The 21856-nt window shown below is 43.0% G+C and overlaps 1 protein-coding gene and 1 long non-coding RNA gene across 2 annotated transcripts in view; one reads left to right on the forward strand and one right to left on the reverse strand.

Moving 5' to 3' along the window:
- The window catches only part of LOC125888076 (uncharacterized), a 200525-nt gene that overhangs the window by 13230 nt on the left and 165439 nt on the right, over nucleotides 1–21856 (reverse strand). The window lies entirely within an intron of this gene.
- LOC125901797 (plexin-A2-like) overlaps nucleotides 1–21856 on the forward strand; it is a 138618-nt gene that overhangs the window by 4695 nt on the left and 112067 nt on the right. The window contains exons 2-3 of the mRNA XM_049598119.1: nucleotides 13128–14472; nucleotides 17766–17948. Of these exons, the coding sequence (XP_049454076.1) occupies nucleotides 13249–14472; nucleotides 17766–17948 (1407 nt within the window). The 5' untranslated portion in view covers nucleotides 13128–13248. The remainder of the gene's footprint in view (nucleotides 1–13127; nucleotides 14473–17765; nucleotides 17949–21856) is intronic.

The raw sequence follows: 21856 nt of genomic DNA on the forward strand, positions 1-21856 counted from the left end.
TCACAGGAGATGCTATCAAGTTGCATTATGAGAAACGCGGGATCCAGTGTTGACTCATATTAGGGAGATTAAGTCTGAATATCTGCACGATATTGTCTCTTGCAAGACCCCAAACTTTATGGAAGCCCAATGCTTTAAGACTGAAGCATCTATTAACCAGTCCTTTGCGTTAGCCCAACCTTTAAAACATAATTTCATATATTTCATGGTTAGAACTAAAAAATAATCTTGGGAAATTCAAATAAGCTTAAATTAAAATGTGAGAATTTAATATAGAAATAGAAATGCAAAGACTTGTCATGAAAAATGTGTTATGTGACATGGACAATGTATGGAAATTGGTCTTAATGTGGCTTATAACCTTTTACTTTCCGCTGTTCCAGCAAATGGCTACAATTCAAATAATTTTCCATTTCGAACAAAGAGAGAGCTTTTCTTGTACTTTCCTCACAGCAGTCAGTAGAGCTAAGTAATATTCCCTATAAATAATATCATCAGCGACTTTAGAACAATCTGCACATTCACCAGTCCTTTCAAAGAAAACCTGTAACTTCCAAGTTCCAAAGACGATGACGTGCAGTTTCGTATATGCTCCCATTAAAATGATTTTCTGGAACACGGTCTGCCTATTTGGAGTTGCTGGGAATTAATGGTTTTAAAGAATGTAGAATTTGCAAAACTTCAAGGTTAAAGATAAAAAACTCTTTGTTGCAAACCAACTGAATTCAATTACAGAAGGAGGACGCTACTAAATTGCTTCTCCCTTGTGACGTTTGCTGACAGAGTCTTTGGGGGAATGCGGTGCACCCATTTCAAAAGTTATAACTCAATTAAGTGGGCATTATTATTGGATATCAGCCACATAGATATGGGTTAGAAGGGTCCTGCTACACCGACCTGCTAGTATGTTCAGAACGTCTTATCAATGCATTAATACCTGTTGCCTTTTTTTTTTTTTTTTTTTTAACCTTTATCCAGGTTTGCCTCATTGAGATTAAGAATCTCTTTTTCAAGAGGGACCTGGCCAAGAAGGCAGCATTGGGAGCAGTGTTAGTAGGTTTCAACTTTTGTTAGGTTCAGGTGCAAAGACTACGTAGTTAGGCTGAGAAAACAAAGGTAATCTTTGGATCTGGATCTTGAAGAAGGCCTGAGAGCCGAAACGTCACCTTAATAAAAGAGAGATACATGTGATCACAGACACACTTGTTTGCTACCTTCAGGTCTACTGCCAGTGATCAGCACTTCTCTCCAAGTTTAGCAGGATTTATACTATGGCGTTGAACAGCGTTGACGTAGAGCCTACTCCGTTTCACAGATAAGAAACAATAAATTGTGACAGACCATAAAGCCTCCACAAAAATAGCATTTTACGTCTTGTGTGTGATTTATCCTGGCTTCATATGAACAGAGGAAATCTCAGCTCGTCACTAGGCTCATCTAACCAATATAAAGGCCACTGGCTTGTGCTAATACGTTAGCATGTTATACTTATTCGGAAAACGTGTTTAGTGTAAGACAGTTGTTTTGTCAGTGAACCTTGTGAGTTGTAACAGAGATGAATTTTGTTAAATGTTGCTGTTGTCGCTGGCATCGTGTGAGTAGAGGAAATGTCCGCTAACTGCTGGGCTAATTTATACAATGTGAAACACCACAGGCTTGTGCTAATAACATTAGCATGTTGTATTTGTGGGGAAAATGTGTCCAGATAAAGTCAAGTGCTTTGTCTGTGAAGCTGATTTGTGTGCTTGTGTTTGAAATTGTCTCTGTTTAGCCGTGTTTAATGTGTGTTTAATGTGTGTTTTGAATTAACTACAGCACTTCACAGAAACAACACCACCAGCTAGTGTTTTGGAGGTGTAACTGCAGAGTGACACAGACCCACCACCACACAAGTATAAATGCTCACAACACAAGTATTAATCCCACTTTCGTTTTATACATCAAAGGCTTAGAAAAAAAACATCATGGTTTGACTTAAAATACTGTAAGTACGTCACATACTTAAATAAGTTAATGTTGCCTTTTGGTTTCACATGGGACACAAACAGTGGTTTCCTGTGTGAAAGTCCTGTGCTGACCCAAATGCCCCTCCAACCAACCTCTCTATGTGGACTTTTTCAGCCTTCATACCAACACTCCATCATTTTAAGTCCTCTGTCGCCACATAACAATAAACACGGCAATTTTATACAGTGATAACAACATTCTGAACACACTATTCGGTGTAACAGGACCCTTCTAACAATGGACGGATTATAAGACAATGGGTCCTTAGGCACAGATATGCAAAAGGCCCCACAACCTTTCCTACACAGGACCAGGACACACAGACTTTCTTGTGGTTTTGTCTCTTTTTGTATCGCTTCCTGTTCAGTATGTTTTAATTTTTAGTGATGTTTTGCAGGTTGAGGCCAGAGGGGGCCCCTGACACTTTGGGCGCCTTGGCCTGTAGCCAGTAGGCCCGTTCAGTAATCTATCCATGCTTCTAACCCATATCTACAACACTGATAACCTCTAATAATGCTCACTTCACTGGGTGATAACATTTGAACTGGGTTGGGAATATTAGAGTCACAACACTGGATGAGTTCGAGGGCTGATCTTAGAAAGAGTGTAAGTAATCAGTTACCTACAACATGTCCCAAAAGCCCAGAGCACCTGGACTACATCTGAGACGAGCCATGTTCAGCCTTTGGCAGCCACAAACCAGGTGGGACTGGACGAACTTAATAGACTTGGAGAATTCAATATTAACTTGAGGATCAAGTCTTATCAAGGAGGACAGGTTGTAGCAATGGGAAATGTTTTTAGCGGAGTAAATTCTTCGCTGGTTTCCCCAGTATGCGTTATCGCTTTAGGAGCATTTGTTAAAAAGATTTTTAACCTGCGTCCCTTTTGCCTTCCAGTGAATTTCTATTTAAGTCAAATTCACCTGTGTTTGTAGTCCTGGTAGACCTCTGGCCCACTAGGGTGCTGTACTTTTAACCAGGCGATGTCTATTTCTGAACATTGAGCAAATTTCTACGGATTTGCCCAAAATCACATTCAGAGACTTTGGAGACTGGATAGAGTTTCAGAGTTGGTTGGAATTAGGGACAAGCCGGGCCGGGCTGACCATGGAGACAGGCTGAGATAATCTGGGCAGATGCTTGTATTTGTACAGCTTTTGGGTGAATGGCCACCAAAGGCCTTATTTGCACTGCGGATTAAATGTTAAATGGGTTTTGGAGCAGCAGATACTTAGAGGGAAAGTTGTCGAATAGTAGAACATGCGCCGTCTCTCCTCCTCTTTGCTGTTTCTCTCTCCCCCACTCGCTGTCTATTGCCGTCTCCTCTTGCTCGCAGTGATTTGTCAGCAGTGGAGGTAGCAGCTGTTCCTTTTGCATTGTAATTTCTTTGATCGTAATTATTCGTGCCAGCTACCTCCAACCTTGGCATCCTCCGCCCCACAAAGCCATATGGGCAAAGAGGGAGGAAGCCGAGGAAACATACAGGCTTCTTTGGAATAAGTTCTTTGATTTCTGTGTGCAGTGGTGTGGGAATTATGGACATATGTGCTTCGCAGCTTCACATGAATGCTCTGCATCACTGTGTTTGATTATTTCTCTCTCATTCATACACTTGCCGGGGTCTAGCCTCTGCCAAATGTAATGCATGTTCCCTGTCAGGCCTCCATGATTTATGCATGTAAAAGCAATATAGCCCTGCACATCTGTATCAGTCTGAGCTGAAATATAGCTTTGTTCTCGAGAAAGAGAACAATGTCAACTCAGACAAAAAAGACAGAAACTCTGAAGATGGGAGCAGACAGTAAAATTACAGCCATGCTAGAGGTTGAATACCAGGCTTGAGCCGAAGAAAAATGGCTAGAGTGCTCTTACAGAACAAAAAAAAAACACAACTGGAGAACTGTTCTGTACTTGTCTCTGGGCTAGAGAGTACAGCTCACATTTCACCACCCTCATTCTCTATTCCCCTCAGCTGCACCGTCCACAGATCACTCAGAGCCCCGGTCGGACTCCTCTGTTTACCCCTTGTTCTTCTTCTTGCACTTAAGCGACGTTAAGGATGAGGGGTGCTGGGCAGCCGCTGCAGCACGGTTCACGCGCACATGCTGTGCAGTTCCAAAGACAACGCTGCTCGCTCTGTCTTCTTCATGCGGTCGCTGAATTATAGAAGACCCCTCTATTGCACTCGAGCTGCATGGGTTTTCATCACAGTGCTGGAGGTCACTTTGACTTTCCCCTCTATGCTCATCATACATGCAACGCGAGGGCTTCAGCAGTTGAGAGGAGCCTGCTTGAGGTCACCATTAACCAGGGAAGACCGACAATGAGATTTATGGAAGGGGAGACAGAACTGAGAAGAGGGAAGGGAGGAGAAAGGCATGCATGGGTAAATCTGACTGTGGCAGCAGCGCCCTTCATCTGGTCCCTGCTCTTAACAGCAATTTCAGATATAGTACTGTATCTGCATGTATAATGCATGCGCCCTAAGATAATGGCATGCATTGCAGAGGAGGCTGCTGACTGTGTTGTGGTGATGTGTTGGAATTGGTCCCCTATGTCACATTTGCCTCTGCACAGGTCCCTCGCCAGCATCCTGCAGTTATTAGGAGCAGAGCGTGTTGCAATGACATAGTGCTGTTTTACAGTTCCCCGCAGACACCCTCCGCTACCATCAAGATTAGTGGCCGGCTGGAGAGTCCTAAAGTGTGCAATATCTGCGCTGACCAATAAACTAAACAACAAGTATGGAAAAAAGGCAATTACCATTCGTTTGTGTTCATATAAACTCATGCCGGGACGCACGGACTTGCCAGAAAAGCTGCCAACAAAACTAGAATTTATACATTTCCAGAGAGCATCACAAAGTGTTTTTATCATTCATCTAAATACTGGTTGTAAGATTTTTTTTTCACCCCCCTGATTGAGAGAAATGTCTGGGGGAAACACTGCTGTTTGAATTTACATTGCAGAACATAATGATGAAAATTAACCACAGGCCAACTGTCACAAAATTTCACTGTGCGGCATCAAAGCGGAGATATCCTGTGGGTATCTGCAGTGTGAGCATCCACGCTACACATAATGCCCTCCGAGGCCCGAGTCTGCCTTTCTGAGGAGGGGCCTTGCGAGGAGGGGCCAACCGCCCTGGGCTGCCCCCGCACAACGCAGCCTCAGATAACACGGTGGACTGATCACAAAACATTGCTTTTTCCTCATAAACCCCACCGGTCCCTTGTGATTCAGTATGACATTCATTTATAAGTCATCCTTAATAAAGACGGCATTTTCATGTCCTAATTCCCCGACTCATCACTGTAGGTACCAGCGACAGCCCCTGGCTCTGGCTTGCTTGCTGGCTCCCTCCTCCCTCCTGTCTCCGCCACGTTTGACCTACTTCTGTCTCCACAACATTGTAAACAGATCTACTAATTGCCTTCATTTATTCATTTGGAAGTCAAGTTCTGTTGCGGCTGGCGCCCTCCCAGCTCATTCATGTGTAATGTGTACAACGCTGTCCCTCCCCCCGCGATGACTCGTCCGTGTGTGTTTGCAGGAAAACCCCGGACAAAAGTATCCCATCAGGGCATGTGAGGTCACACACTGTAAGTGCAAATATTGTACAGTACATTACCAAGAAGAGCTGCAGCCAAGACTTTTTCTCCCAAATCTGAAATGATCTCCAAGAATGAACTTTATAAACTGACTTTCAGCTTCCATCAGCCGCCCCATCCTGGAAAACCTACTGACACAAAAAAGCCCTGTGCGTCTCTGCTCAGCCGGCTTGAAATCATGAGGACAGAAGCTGTTATGACTATTGTAGCTCAGACACTTTTCCGCCCCCGTGGTCTTACACTGTTATTGCTTTGTGCAGCCGTATAAATCTAGGCCACAAAAAACAACAGCAACAAAAAAATATCTTTTATCACCTCTGATGTCAGTGACAATGACTCCCTTTGTTGACTAAGTGTGAGAACAGAGATGTTTCTCCTGACCTTTAGACGGATCATGGCACAGTCTGTCGACAGCTTTCCCGATCTCACACAAATCTATAATCCAAAATGTAAACAACATAAGATTGAACTGTTGTGCTGTTGTTGCTAAAGTCTTTTAAGTGAAAGGATCGTGCTGTGCCATCTTATTGCATCTTATCTTCAAAATGTGAACGCTTCAAGAGTACAGATAGTTATGCTTTTTTGACATTTCCACTGGGGTCTATCAGTTTTTTAAAGGGACACTTTGCTGATTTTCAACCACCTTTGTGACATAAGTATGTGGGTACTATGTGTAAATGAACTGTGGTAAACTTTCCTCCATCTGACCAGCACCCAGATCTCACAGCTCATCACCCAGCTCAAATCCTCCAGATGAAGCGTTTCACGTCATCTGGAGGATTTTTGCTGGCTCTAGGGGTGTTGCTCCAACTACAGATTATACTTCTGGATTTTCATGTGCCCCCTAACATGGACACAAAGAGTATAGACGCAGACCAAGAGACAGAGCCACCCCTCTCACACTCAAACTCAGATCAAACTGTAAAACTAGGCAGTGCTGATCAAATATAAACCAAGATTCTCTCGCTGTATTGTCTATGTCTCACCTAAAATGTTTTCAGAAACATATTTTAGTGCTCGGTTTAGCTGTACTTAGTACTTAGTCCCACCCCCAGACGCAGACTGGCCAATCATACTATAGCATCAGGCCGGCTAAGACCAGGGTCCGACATCAACACAGCTGTGCTCTATTGACTCTGATGCAGTCGTTTCAGATTTCCTTCATTTTCAGGCTGGTTTTGTGGATTTGGAGCTAAATGTTGTGCCTGGGGCACGTCATGTATTAATGATACTTGTTACCTGGAGAGGTTGGAAAAAGATATACGTTTCTTCCCTGTTCCAAAACCAAAATCAAACCCTGAAAAGTGTAGGGTTAGCTAGCTAGCTACTGAAGATATAGCCTACTGAATTTATACACATTTTGCTTTCTAATGATTATAACAGTGAAACAAAGAGCGACCCTGCTGTACAGGAACCAGTGAAGGGAAGCAAGGAAACTTTGCTGATACTGAACCAGCTGTGTGTCATCACAGTGTGTGCAGATGAACATTGTTTGGCTTCCCCTGGAGCTCCCCACCCATCTGCAGGCAGAGGTCCAGCGCTGGCGGCAGCACAGGGGGGAAGTCAGTCATCCAGGTCATGGTAATCCTAACTGCTACATCAGTGTAACTCAAGCAAGTCCAGTTGCCTACCATATAGCACTTAGGAAGCCAAACACTGTTCATTTACACACTGTGATGCCACACAGCTGGTTCAATATCAGCAAAGTTTCCCTTTATATTCATTGTCTTGTGTGTCGATCAGCAGTGATGTGGTGGTTCACTTTTACACTGTGATCTGTAGCCTATAGTTCGGCTTTAGCTTCTAACTATCTTTGTCTTTTGAACCTGTTGTTGCTGCTGAGTCAGTTTGACATCCTGGATATATCCTTCAAACACAGACTGTAGACCCCTCTGTCTGCTTCTCTCTGGAATCATTCTTTCATTTTTCCTAAAATATGATAATATTTCCTTAAGGAGTGCAGTTAGTTACAGTGTGGGCTCCATGCTTACTGTGACAGCTTGTTGGACCATCACAAAGGGGCGGGGCTTAGGGAAGGGTCAATTCATGATTGTTTGTTACCAGTTAGCTGCCATATTGTTTCCTGTGGAAAAACACCCAAGCTCATACTATGTCACCCACCAGCAGAGGCGTTTATTAGTCCAGTGCTCTTGAGCAAAAGCAAATGCCACAGCCTTTTTTCTCTGTCATGTAGCACCAACTTCGAAAGTACTTGCATCTTTCTGCTGCACAGACAGCCCAGTTTTATGAAAAGACTATGTTTCTAGCAGTGTAATACTTCTTTAAGCGCATTATGTCTCTGCCCACAAAGGTGTAATCTTCACTGCAAAGAAAAAAAAAAAGTCAAAAAACAGTCAGCTAGTTTGAATTTTAACAAAACTTACCACAGTTTGTGTATTTACCCCGAGGAAAATGTGAAAACGATGCACATGGACAGCCATACAAAGAAATATCTCCCATGAACATTTTAGTTCATCTCTGATGGCAGATGGGTCAAACAAACAAGAGATAAAAAAAGCTAACCATCCCTTCTGTCCCATGAATTATGCCGAACACGGCGCTACAGAAGCTATGACAGCATTTCACCCCAATAAAAGCTGAACCCAAAGGATGGATTTGGTTTCACTGATCTCCATCCAGGTCACAGGGTCGTGTTTGTGGAGCACAAGAGGCTGTCTTCTCCCTCATCTGTGCTGCGATTGGTGCCCGCTGAGAGCTCGCGTCCCCAGAGGCCTCTGCACAAAAAAAAAAAAAAAAAAAAAAAAAAGCACGCTCCTGTGTGTGAGTGTGAATGAGTCACGTCTGGGCTGGAGCGTGTCTGAGTGGCGAGGCGGAGAATTCAGCAGGGAGGACTGCGCAGGGCAAAGAGTTGTCTCTATAATCCAGGGTAAACACTGAGCAGCATGACTGCACGCCTTAGACGTGACCAAAGCCGGGAGAACAGAAATGGATGAAACGATGAGGCTGCTGCTCGCCTGCTTGCCTGCCTGGCTTCGTTTGCCACCAGGGCTTCCTATTTTCTCGTCTTGTTTTTCCTCCACGTTTTGTAATTCCTCTCGGGGGTTTGAGTGGGGATTCTCAACACCGAATTAACCTCTGGGTGGCACTGCTGGTGTCTGTTGTTTAAGGTCATGCCAGATTCAAACCTGGCTTTGCAAATATCATATGGTCTGATATTTGCTGTCGGACATCAAGCGGCTGTCTTCTTAATTATTTCTATTTGAGAAAAGGACAGCACTTCAGGCTCTGATAAGACGTCTATGCAGAGTACACTGAAGGTTTTCACTGGGAAGTTTGCAGTGTGAGTTAAAAAAAAGAATTAAAGTAATGGGATTCTGTTGGACAGCGCAACGTAGAGACAACCTTAGTTGCATTGGTAAACTCAAAATCACCTTTATGCGCCTTTTTGTGGCAGCTCAAGAATACGCACAAAAGATTGAGTCAGATTTTTGTGATATAAGCCGCCCACTTTCAGACAGCTCTTTAATGCATTACATCCCGTTCCAGCTTCCCCTTTCACACTAAAAGCTTGCATCAAAAAGAAGAAGAAAGATTGAGAGAAAGGTTTGCACTCCAGGGAGTAAAGGTTTCCAGTGACCACCGGTTTAAGCAGTTTGGTTTACCAAAAAACAAACGCATGAATGCTTCTAGGAGTTTATATTTCAGTTTACCCAGTAGCCGTAGAAAATAAAGGACTGCCGCTGCTTCCTCTGAAATATTTCAAAATGCCTCAATACCCTTTTCATATGGGGCTCTCGCATGAAAAGGACAAATGATAGAAAATCATGGTTACATCAACGCAGAAACTGGTTCAGCGACTCATCAGCTTGCAAAGCAGACGATTTGAGGGATTTTCAAGGAGGAATTTGCTGGACACCGTTTAGCACAAAATAAAGAAGCTGTAAAATATTAGAGCCAACATGTCCTGCCAACTCTCAGCTTTCTGAGAACTAATAAAAGCAGGCACAATTTTTGTGTACAGTTGGGAAAAAAGGCGGTCAAGAAAAGAAAAGAAGCTTCTGTCATCTAACATTTAAAGCAGAGACAGATAAAGACACAGATACGCAGAGTGTGACTAAGATGATTCACACAGGTCTGAGTAAATGCCATGTTATATTTGAAGAAAAGTAAATATTGTACTTCAAATTCAGCAATTCAGCGCACGTCAGATGTTACTCTTTGGTGGCCAATTATGGGTAGAGTTGCTCACACTGAGCCTGCCAAATTGAGCAGAGTAGGTCGAGACACTCGAGTGACTTCTCCCCCGATGTGAGCGTGGCGGGGACAGATGGACAGGAGATGCTGGAGTGGAGCTGGAGTCGGCCCAGCCGGCTCTGTGTCAGTCCATCCGCTCCATCCCTGGCTCCCACTCAACTCAGCCGGACGTCCTGTTGGTCAGCCAATGGAGAGTACCCACCGCATCATGACCCCCGTATTAGGATCTGACACGGCTGTCTTCATTTAACCTTTACTTATACCAGGAAGTCTCACTGAGAAAACGCTGTGTTTACTTTAGCTCCAGCCAAAAAAAAGGACAGTTGAAAGGCTTCTAGTTTTTGGCAGGGTATCTCTAGAGGAAATTAAGAGGCATTTCAGTGAAAAGGTTTGAAAGCAGTGGTGCCCCCTGAAATTTGTCAGAGGGGTGGCCGGATGGGGCCACTGAAAATTTTGGGGTGGAACACCAAACCAAAAGCCATAATCGAATTTTAGGAAGTTGCTAGTGGAAAACTGTCAATGTGACAGTGAAGGAACTGCAAACTTGGTTTCTTATTTTACTGTCAATGCTACTAATTATTTGACCTGCTCAGACTAATGCCAGTAACAAAGTTATCTAAACCCTTCTGGAGAAGTTATGTCAACATGACTGATACCAATCATCGCCTTAGTTCAGGGGGCAGCAACCTTTGCTATCAGCGAGCCATTTCACGCCCAAAAAAACATTTTAAAAAATCTGCCCGGAGCCGCAGTACATATTTGTGCCTTATAGTGACGACAACACAGCCTATTCAGTCTAAATTAGCCTATAGACATTCCTAATAGGCCTAAATGAGCATTCATGAATATGTTTTACAACAAAGTAGCTACTCTGCAGTCAGCTATTTATGATTATTTGATACTTAAACTTTGCAGCGTTGGTGGTAAAAGCAAACATATCTGTCCACTCATTACAAAATACTCTATTTTCCTCCGAGATGTTTTCTTTTTTGGCTTTGGAATCAATAGCTAGCCCTACGAAGGGCACTATAAGACTATCCATTGCTGTTGAGATTTTAGGAAAAGGCGTGCAGGATGTATGTAGTTGACGAGATGTAAAAACATTTTTAAGGCTTTTTAAGGCTACAACAGTGATAAATGACCATTAAAATGTTAAAAAATGAATGTCATTGATTTATATTTTTGTCAAACCCACAGGGAGCCACTTAGCCATAGAGCAGCATGTGGCTCCTGAGCCTCAGATTGCCTCCTATCCCTGCCTTAGGTTGTCTAGTTCACTGGTTTCCAACGTGGTGGGTCGCGACCCCCATTGGGGGTCATCTAAGCTTCACAGGGCGTCACGATGCCTTCATGATTTTAAAGCGTGTGAGAAAACTTTTAAAAAATATATACAGTAGGCCTATATCTCAGCATTTCATTCATTTCTGTGAAATAAACTAAATGAAATGATCATTTTTAAAGTTTAGATTATAGATAAGGGCAAAGTGAAGACCTGAACACAAGCCTTGTCCTGCATTAGAAATGTACACAGGAAAAACAACCAAAGAGCTAAAGAGGAAAGACAGAATTTGTGGGGAAAAAGTCCCATTAAGTATAAGATTGATAAAATAGGAAATACAATATACAAACAGAGGATTGTATTAAAAAAAAAAAATCTCAAAATATCAGGAAAACTCATATCTGAGAAAATGCATTCATTCATTCATTTCTAACTGCTTCATCCTCTTGAGGGTCGCGGGGGGGCTGGAGCCTATCCCAGCTGACATCTGAGAAAATATTTACAGGAAGTAAACTGATCAAAATTCATCCTAATTGCTTGTTTTACACAAACTTCCTGCAGTTATTGTGTTTACTATTTGGTTTAATGGGACAGTTGCTCTGTACTGCTATTTATATCCATTGAATGTAACGTGAAAAATCCATTAAATATGTTTATGGGGTCAGGGGTCGTCAGTTTACTTAATGATAGAAAAAGGGTTCCTCAAATAAATGTCGAGAACCACTGGTCTCGTGTAACAAGATACCTCTGCGCTGGTTAAAAAAATTAGTGCACCCCAGACCCTTACAGACAGTGATATAATATTACTGTCTTTAAGGGTCAGTATTATATTGCCCTCCAATTATTTCCCCCACAGGAGCCAGTCGGGGGTCGGGAATTGTATCAGTGGGGCCATGACCTCTCCGTTGGGGACTCCAATGCTTCAATGATTTAAAAAAAAAAAAAAAAAAAAAGTATTAGATTAATTATTAGAGGAGCTGCTGGGGAGGACAGACAGGAAGATAGAAAGAGCCTTTAGGAGCCAGATTGGAGAAGCTTCTGGTGCCACACAGGCAGGATTTAGGGTGATGTAGGTGTCCTAATTTATGGTCCGTCCTCCTATGCAGGCAGTTTTATGACTCCATTAATGGACTACGATGAAGTAACGGTGTATGTGAAGCCACTTTATCTACAATGCTTGTGTTGCCTTCACTAAACATCTGTCTTTATTTTGGGATAAAAACCCTCCTTTTTGTTCCCAATGAGCTCATCTATATGAGAAACGCCTCGCATCAAACAAAACATACATCACACAAGAGTTGTGACAGCGGGAGAAAAACCATAAATACACCAAGCATCCTTTGCCATGTGTCTAACTCATCCATCCTTCAGCCCGTCATGTGTTTGAGGGACATTGTTTGTCCCCTGGAAATATCTACATAAAATATGCTAATGAAATTAAACAGGGAAGTGTGAGGGTTGATGCTGCCTGGCTCTGAATCTCTAATGACTCCCTGCCATCCCTAGAAAAAGCCTGATTAATTTAGGAATGTCGGCCGCAGTGGAGAGTGATTAATTCCTCCTGGATTCAACCATTTAAGCGAACAAGGCAGAGGGGAGAAAGGAAAACAGGGAGCCCAAAATATGGACGCATAATTAATACATTTGGATCATTTAATTAGCCGCCCAAACAGAGGGAAGGCTCAGCTACAGTGTGTCACTGCTTTGTTCAAGTAATAGGCCACAGTTAGTTCTCTCTTACAGAGAGGCGAATATAATGAGCCCCCCTGTTGATAGGGGGAATATTGGACCATCTCTCGGGCTAGTAAATATGGGGAGACAGTTTGAACAAATGATTACTTGTTTCTTTGATGTCTCATGTGTCTGACTAAGCAGAGACAGAGGGGAAAACAAGCTCATGTATTTCTAGGTTTTCAGATGAAGTGTCTAATGATACCCTCAAAGCATTTTTTTGCTTTCAAAGGAATCAAGGAACTTTTGTGTTTAAACAATTGTGTTTGTTTTCTCTTTCAGAATGATGTGAAGATCACTTAAGAAGGACAAGACCGCTCTTCAGCTCATCTCTTTCAGTGTGATCCTGCTCCTTGGTGATCCCAGGTGTTTCGTCTGAGTATTTTTTAGGAGCCCCGCTGGGATGGGAACGTGCTTGGATAAAGGATGGACTTACTGCGGCCTCACTAAAGGTCACCGCCGTCTAAAGGTCATGTCATGGCCTCTGGCACTGTGGCTATTGACTCTAATCTCTGTGAATCAAAAGATGATTGTCGGACAGACTGTGAACATCTTCCAATCAGAGAGGAGGGAATGGTCTCTGAACCACCTGACTGTGCATCAGTCCACTGGGGCTCTGTACATCGGAGCCATCAACCGAATCTACAAGTTGTCGGCTAATCTCACCCTCCTGGTGTCCCATGATACGGGGCCAGAGTATGACAACAAAGCTTGTTACCCTCCGCTGATTGTCCAGCCCTGCTCTGAGCCGCTTGCCTCTACTGACAACGTTAACAAACTGTTGCTCATCGACTACTCTCACAACCGGCTGCTGGCCTGCGGCAGTCTCTACCAGGGCGTCTGCAAGCTGATGAGGCTGGATGACTTGTTCATCCTCGTGGAGCCCACACACAAGAAAGAACACTACCTGTCCAGTGACAACCAGACAGGGACGATGTATGGGGTCGTTGTGCCCTCGCAGGGTCAGGATGCCACTCTGTACATCGGCACTGCTGTCGGCGGCAAACAGGACTACTTCCCAACTATCTCCAGCCGCAAGCTGCCTCGCGACCCAGAATCCTCTGCCATGCTGGACTACGAGCTCCACACTGACTTTGTCTCCTCTCTCATTAAAATCCCCTCAGACACGCTGGCTCTTGTCCCACACTTTGACATCTACTACATCTACGGCTTTGCCAGCGGCAGCTTCGTCTACTTCATGACCGTGCAGCCGGAGACGCCAGAAAACGGGATGCCTGCTGGCGGCTCCCCTGGCGACCTGTTTTACACCTCTCGCATCATCCGCCTCTGCAAAGGTGACAAGAAGTTCCACTCGTATGTGTCGCTTCCTGTGGGGTGCGTACACAAAGGCGAGGAGTACCGCCTGCTGCAGGCAGCTTACCTGTCCAAGGCCGGCAGGGTTCTGGCAAAGTCGCTTAACATCAGCGCTCAGGAGGATGTGCTCTTTGCCGTGTTCTCCAAGGGACAGAAGCAGTGCCACGACCCTCCAGATCACTCCGCTCTCTGCGTCTTCACCATCCAAGACATCAACACACGCATCAAGGAGCGGCTGCAGTCCTGCTACCAGGGAGAGGGAAACCTAGAGCTGCACTGGCTCCTGGGAAAGGACGTGCAGTGCACCAAGGCGGTAGGTGGACTACACAGAGATTTAGCCTTCTTTGACACACTCACATTTAGACCAAATATGAAACCTGCATGGTGGTGAGCAGCATTAATATAGATTGGCTGAAAGTTGGGTCTTTGATTATCCACGGCCATGACTGAAGCCTAAATAGCTAATAGGCAGCCAGAGCTGGGCTGAAGACATAATTCAGGTTTTCAGGGTCCTGCGAGAGCAGAAGAGCTGGAGGAGATTAATTCCACAATGCTAATCAGAGGAGTTTTGTATGGAGCTTTGATTTCATTCATGGGTGTGGGCACTGACTCCCGCCTTCTCCCCCTCCTCTCCCCCCCACTCTCCCCCCCATCCCCTTCCTTCTCCTCTTGTCGCTGTCAGCAGTATCTGAACCCTCTGAGACCTGTTCTTGATCTTGAGAAAAGGGCTTTCTTGTAAATGTCCAAGTCTGTTCCTTTGAGAAAGCTATAATTCTACATAATGAGCGGCTTTCATGGAAACAAGTTGAAAGCGAACCATGAAAACAATGATATTCATCGCATCCATTGCTCTGGTGGTTCACAACACGTGCTTTGATTCCACCATGCCATCAAACAAGTAAGATGTAATGCTATTCATAAAACAACTGAGGGTGGACAGAGACACATAATAATGCAATAATTAACTCACTGTGCAGTTAACCAAATGACTTTATATCTAAAATGGACTGTAAATTAAATGCAATGGTTCAGCTTTGTTAAGATTTCATTAGATACTGTGCTTGGTTACATCATTAATTACTCAGTGAAAGATCAACAGCTAAGTGAATCTAGAGAGGCACTGATACAGCTTTTTGAGGCCGACACTGATAACAATTATTTTCCTTCCTGTGTGAAGATTGTTATACATGTCTATTGTAAAGGGGATCTGTTATGCTCATTGTCAAGTAAATATTGTATTATAGGTTTAGGCAACTGGACTTACTTGAGTTTCTTAAAGACGTTTCATCTCTCATCCAAGAGGCTTCTTCAGTTCATTCAGCTGGCCCAGTTACCTACGATATGGCGCTTAAGGTTAAGGTTACCATGACCTGTATGACACAAACATACTACTAGGACATGTTCACAGGCTTTAATGGTAAAAAACCCCAAAACAAAACCGCTTTATTTCTTTATTTTCCTCATATTGTTTGTAACCAACCAAGTTTACATGTTTATCTTACATTAGCATATAGCTACATGTAGCAGTGTACCTGTAGCCAGGGAATTACTATGTAGCAGTACTTTCTAAAGTTAAAAGAATAACAAATAAATGCTTCTTAACACAAGTGGACATGTTCTAGCAGGAATACGATCCGAAAACAAGAAGAAATCAACAACATTAGTGACCGAGTTTAGATGTTTCCCTGATGTTAGCATGTAGCTACATGTAGCAGTGTACCTGTAGCCAGGGAATTACTGTATATAGCAGCACTTTCTAAAGTTAAAAATAACAAATAAATGCTTTTTAACACAAGTGGACATGTTCCAACAGGAATATGAGCCGACAACGGGGAGAAATTAACAACATCACTGACCAAGTTTAGATGTTTCCCTGATGTTAGCATGTAGCTACATGTAGCTACATGTCGCAGTGTACCTGTAGCCAGGGAATTAGCAGCACTTTCTAAAGTTAAAAATAACAAATAAATGCTTCTTAACACAAGTGGACATGTTCCAACAGGAATATGAGCTGACAACGGGAAGAAATTAACAACATCAGTGACCAAGTTCACATGTCTCCCTGACATTAGCATGTAAACTTGGTCACTGATGTTGTTAATTTCTTAGCAGCACTTTCTTAAGTTAAGAATGACAAGTAAATGATTCTTAACACAACTGTACATGATCTGATATGATCCAAAATTTGAAAAAAAGATGACAGAAATTTCCATGACATTAGCATATAGCTACATGTAGCAGTTTTAGAGTGAGTTTGTTGGAACCATTTAACAGCTCGGTGATGGATGCTAGTCGTTGCTGCTGCGTTAGCTCACGCTAACAGGGCAGACGTTAAACTGACTGTTTGCTTGGAGAATAGCGGCTGTAGTGATGGCAGCAACAGAAAGTTTGCTGATCTCGTGGGCAGTCAGGATGGTTCACCATCAGACCCCTGACGCAGGATCGAATGCAGGTATCACTTGAAATTTTGGTGCCTGGTACTGCGTTATTTCAGTTAATATCTTGAGGAATTACAAGCCAATACCTAGCTTTAGCTCTATCACATAAGTCAGTAGAATTCATCCTCTGGAGACCTTGAATATCTGTCCATAAGATGAATCCCTTACATTTCTGCTGCTCATTTCCAAGGGGTTATAATAGACATACTATAGTATACAACAGAAATTCTAACTATCAGACTAGAGATTTAGCAGCAATTTGTAAGAAATGCAACCATTAAAACAAATACTGAAATGATAAATATTCACGTACGCATACAATATTTTCAAAAGAAAAAAGTTGAGTGCTCTAGTCAAAAAGAAAATTGCTTATTTGGGGTGAAATATGAAGTTTGTTTACACCCATTTCACTTCACTGATCACATTCAGTAAAGCTGAGGCACATTGCTTGATGAAAGAAAACCCACAGTAAGGACTAATATACATAAGAAGTGGAGGATGTGAAATAAGAAATTAGCTGCCCTAAAAAGGTAGATTTATAGTCTGAGTGACAGGCAATTAGCAAATGTTTGAGGTGCCTGTTAGTAGATGTAACAGGACTGCAAAGCATGTGCCTCCCTTTGATGCTTAATCAAAACCTGACATCTCTTGTGCTATGTGTTTGTGTGATGTCAGATGAAGTGATCTAAAAATCACAGAAACAGGCGCAAAAATACACAGCGCTTCTCGTGTTTGCCATCAGCAATTAGTCTGCTCCGCAAAATTTGCCTGCTCCGAGGCTTGTTGATAAACGCGGCAGCCCAAACCCTTTTGAAGTAACCATTTTTAACCCTGAAAATTGAGCACTTAATGCATGTTAGGCTTGCCACGGGTCAGTTTGAGTTCTACTCTTGTATTCACGTGTCTACACTGATATCAGTCATTTCTCTGGCTCCCACTTATGCTCTTCCCTCTTTCTCGTTACCTCCACCTCCTCTCCATACATCTGTCATCCTCACTCCTCCTTCATCTCACTCTCTTCCCTTTCTTTTAATCCCTCCCTATTTTCACCTCTTTTATTTTCTTCACCTCACCGTCACAAAAACAAAAAAACACCTCTGTACTCTCAATGCCTTCTTAATCTTTACACCCAACACCCAACTCTCCATCCCTTCCTTTCTCTATGCAGCCTGTTCCTATTGATGATCACTTCTGTGGCCTGGATATAAACCAGCCCCTGGGGGGTTCCCAGCTGGTGTCAGGTCGGACGCTGTACACTGAGAGCAGGGACAGGCTGACCTCTGTCACCTCCTACGTCTACAATGGACACAGTGTGATCTTCTTGGGTACCAGGAGTGGACGGCTGAAAAAGGTGAGAGCAGTAAAGCAGACACTGACGAGTAAGACAGGCTTAATCTGCCTTTTTTTACACACCTAACTCAGATACTCAGCGATTGTGTGGTTGTTTACAATGAACTGCTAATTCTCAAGGACCAACCACATCCTCTTGATGGCAACAACACCACTTATCTACTCAAAACACAGCAATGATTTCTCGAGGCTGCTATTGATGGCCCATTATCTCTGTCTCCTCTGACCGACATCTTCCTGTTTCAGTTTTGAAACACAAATGCAAAATGTAGTCTGATCCCAGAGCTCACAATCACTGCCTACATCTCAGGTAGTGTGCCTGTTTACAGCTATGTCCACCAACTGGCCAAATAAGAAGGGAACAACTGAAAAATGGCTAAAATGTGTAGATGAGATTGACGTAGCTGTACAAGCTTTATCAATATCGAACATCAAGTTCAAGCACAGAAATAACAACACTGACAAATATCTTTGATGAATGTGAAAAATGTTCCGTGCCAACAAACAGTGACACCAATGGGACAGATGTGTAACTCACTACTGGCTGATTCAGGCAAAATCAAACAAACAACGCTCCTGTTAACACAATGTCAGGCTGAATGAATGAAATAAATAGCAAAGTAGCCTCTCTGTCTGATTTTCAGATTATGCAAAATGATGAGATCTTTTGTATGCATGAGTTTTACATGCCAATCATTGCACTACTGGACTGAATGCAATTGGCTGAGCGTCCTGTTTGTCTTCCCCACATGGAGGTCTAATGTAACATAGGCTATATACAGAGCACAACGTGTCATAACCTGAAAGTCACGCCCCCAAAGGGGTAACGAGGCCTTCTTTCCCCTCTGCTTCTTCGCTCATTCGCTGTCATTCTGCCTCCGCAGCTGCACCTTCAAGTCTCCACGACTGAATTGCTAGCTAGCTAGCTAGCTAAAATTATTAGCTACAGCTAGCTAATAATTAGCTAATAATAAGATGGCAAAGGATTATTTTAGCACGCAATGCCTACCAGAGAGGCAACGGGTTATTGATAAGCTTAATATTGCCGGTCTACCTCAGTGTCCCGTCTCCTTACCTTGCTCATCTTGGAAAAATCATGATGTGGAGATTCTTTTTTTAAGAAGATGAGCATTTCGGCATGCTCAGCTGTCAGGCTGCTCCTCCTACTACTGGCACACGATGTTGTTTTGAGACATGCCTCTACATGCTGGTAGATTGATAGAAGCGCTAGAGCGGACCGCTGTAATGGACTGCTTGAATCGCGGAACACTGGGCACAATTATAACAGCAGTCGCATTCATACTGTCAGTGCTTTATCTTAACATACATAAATACAGTTAAAGGCGCTGTATGTAAGAATGTGGCCAAAACGGTTACTGCACTCAAATTCAAAATACTGCCGCGAGTCGTGTGCCCCCTCACTCATCACTGACTCCGGTTAAGTTTTAAAACTCCGGGGTTGCGTTTGACTGTCTGTGTTGTTAACGTTACACTCGCTCTCCTCTTCGTTGTATCTAACCTTACCTTGCCAACGCCTACGTCTATTATAGACGTAACGAGGACGTAATGGAGGAGGAGGAGGAGGAGGAGAGAAGGCCTTTGGAGGGAGGTGGAGTTGCAGCAGGAGGGGGATGGGACTTTGAAGGGAGGCGGGAGTTGTGGATGTTCAAATTTCTTCTAAGTGCTGTGTGAAATGCAAGAAAGGTAAGAGTAGCTTTAAATCTCTGACCTGACGAGGCATGAGCAAATACAATGATTTAAATGCAAAATGGTGATTGGCAACAAAAGCTTAAAATCAAAGTTGTACTCCAGCAGTTTAGTATTGGACTACAGAAAGTTTGGGAACATGCAAGAGACAGACTCCAAAAAGAACAGTCAAAATCGATGCAGCAGAGGCAGAGATATTTTGGGACATGTTCAATCACAAAATGTTTTACACCATTTTGCTACGGGTTACAGGTTGAATGACATGTTACCTCGAAACAGCGTGAAACGGTATCCAACAGGCTTTCAGCTATGTTTTCTTTCATTTGGTGGGTATGTGGAAGGTGTTACGCAATCAGCAGCAACCTGTATATAAACCAGGCAGATCATAAGTTATCGTACATACAATTTTTGTTTTTATTTCTCACTTGCTTTGGCAATGAAAATATTTCCCCTGCCAATAAAGTCCCTTCAAATGGAACTGAATTTTACCCCACTGTAATATAACAGGGTGTTTAATGCACCATCGTTTCTGTTTAAATCAATGTTTTGCTAAGTTTTGACTGCAGGCCAAACTTTTAGTTCCTTGTACGGAGAGTCCAAAAATGCTGAAACCTACATTTCCTATAATGCAATTAGACCCTTCTTGTCTTGTAAATGTCAAAGTGGATTAAAGTCCACAGTCTGTAACGCAGGCTTTCTGTTAAGAATTTAAAGGGCCCATGCCAAAGCTGAGACAAATCTGGTGATAGATCACTGTGACATCACCAGAGGTTTTTGTCTTAGACTTAAAGGGACAGTTCACTTCGAAAAATCAAAAGTACATATTTTTCCTCTCACCTGTAGTGCCATTTATCAGTCTAGATTTTTTTGGTGTGAGTTGCAGATTGTTGGAGATATCGGCTGTGGAGATGTCTGCCTTCTCTTGAATATAATGGAACTAAATGGCACCTGGCTTCTGGTGCACAGAAAACATACATTTGAAAAACTTAAAAGCTATGTCTCTTTCCAGAAATCATGACATGGATACTCAAGATAATCCACAGACCTTGTTGTGGGCAATTTTAATATAGGTACTATTTTCTTTCTACTGAATTACGCCCTCAAATTTTGTCACCATGGAGAAGGAAGCATCTCTGGCTAGCTCAGCTAGCACCACTGAGCAAGCTAACGTTACAGCTCAGCCGAGGAGGACGCCATAAATGTTTACATTTTGTGCTGTCTCAAGCACGAGCCTCTCGTCCATGAGTAGATGCACACTTCCTTCTGTGCAGTGATACAGTTGGTGGGTGTAGTTTGGTTGAAAGAAAATAGTTCCAACATTAAACTGCTCACAACAAGGTCTGTGGATTATCTTGAGTAACCACGTCATGATTACTGGAAAGAGACATTGCCGAGTGCCATCTAGTTACGTTAAACTAGAGAGACGGCAGACATCTCTACATCTGATTTGTCCAACACTCTGCAACTCACACCAAAACAATCTAGACTGATAAACAGCACTACAGGTAAGAAGAAAACATGTGTTTTGATTTTGGGGTGAACTGCCCCTTTAACAAAGCTCCTCCAGAGCCACACAAGACAGCTGTTTTTACAGTCTGTGTTGCACTCACTGGTACAAATTAACTGATGAGTAAAATCGGTGGCATGTCCCATTACTGCATTACATCACTTTGTTTCTGCCACCAAACTCCATATTACATCATTCCGTCCATGAGGAACACACAGATGAGATTCATCACCCACAGCTGTTTTCCCGTCTTGCCGCCGTGGCACATTTATGTAAATGTAATAATGATATTTAATCCATTAACACTAATTAATGCAATTATATGATCAATTAATGGCCTAATTAGAATAACTGGTTATGTTTAATATTTCATGGTGATTATGTGGGACATTATGCAGCTGAACAAAGGTGCAGTAATCACGCGGCACTACATCTTGTGCTTCAGCCTGTGGACAGGTGCTCTCAGACGAGGACAAATCGTCCTCCTGTGACAACTTGAGCCACGACTGAAGCACATGCCTGTTCCTTCAGTCCCCTTTGTAAAGTTGGATTGGTATCAGGAAATTATGCAGCTCTAGTGCCTCTTGTTTAACACTGTCCTGGTGGATTCTGGTTTGAAAAGCATTTAGCATTACAAAGTACTTAAAGAACCACTTTACTGATTTCGAACATTATCTCTGTGTACTTGACATGGT

Source organism: Epinephelus fuscoguttatus, linkage group LG1, assembly GCF_011397635.1.
Source record: "Epinephelus fuscoguttatus linkage group LG1, E.fuscoguttatus.final_Chr_v1".
NCBI lineage: Eukaryota > Metazoa > Chordata > Actinopteri > Perciformes > Serranidae > Epinephelus > Epinephelus fuscoguttatus.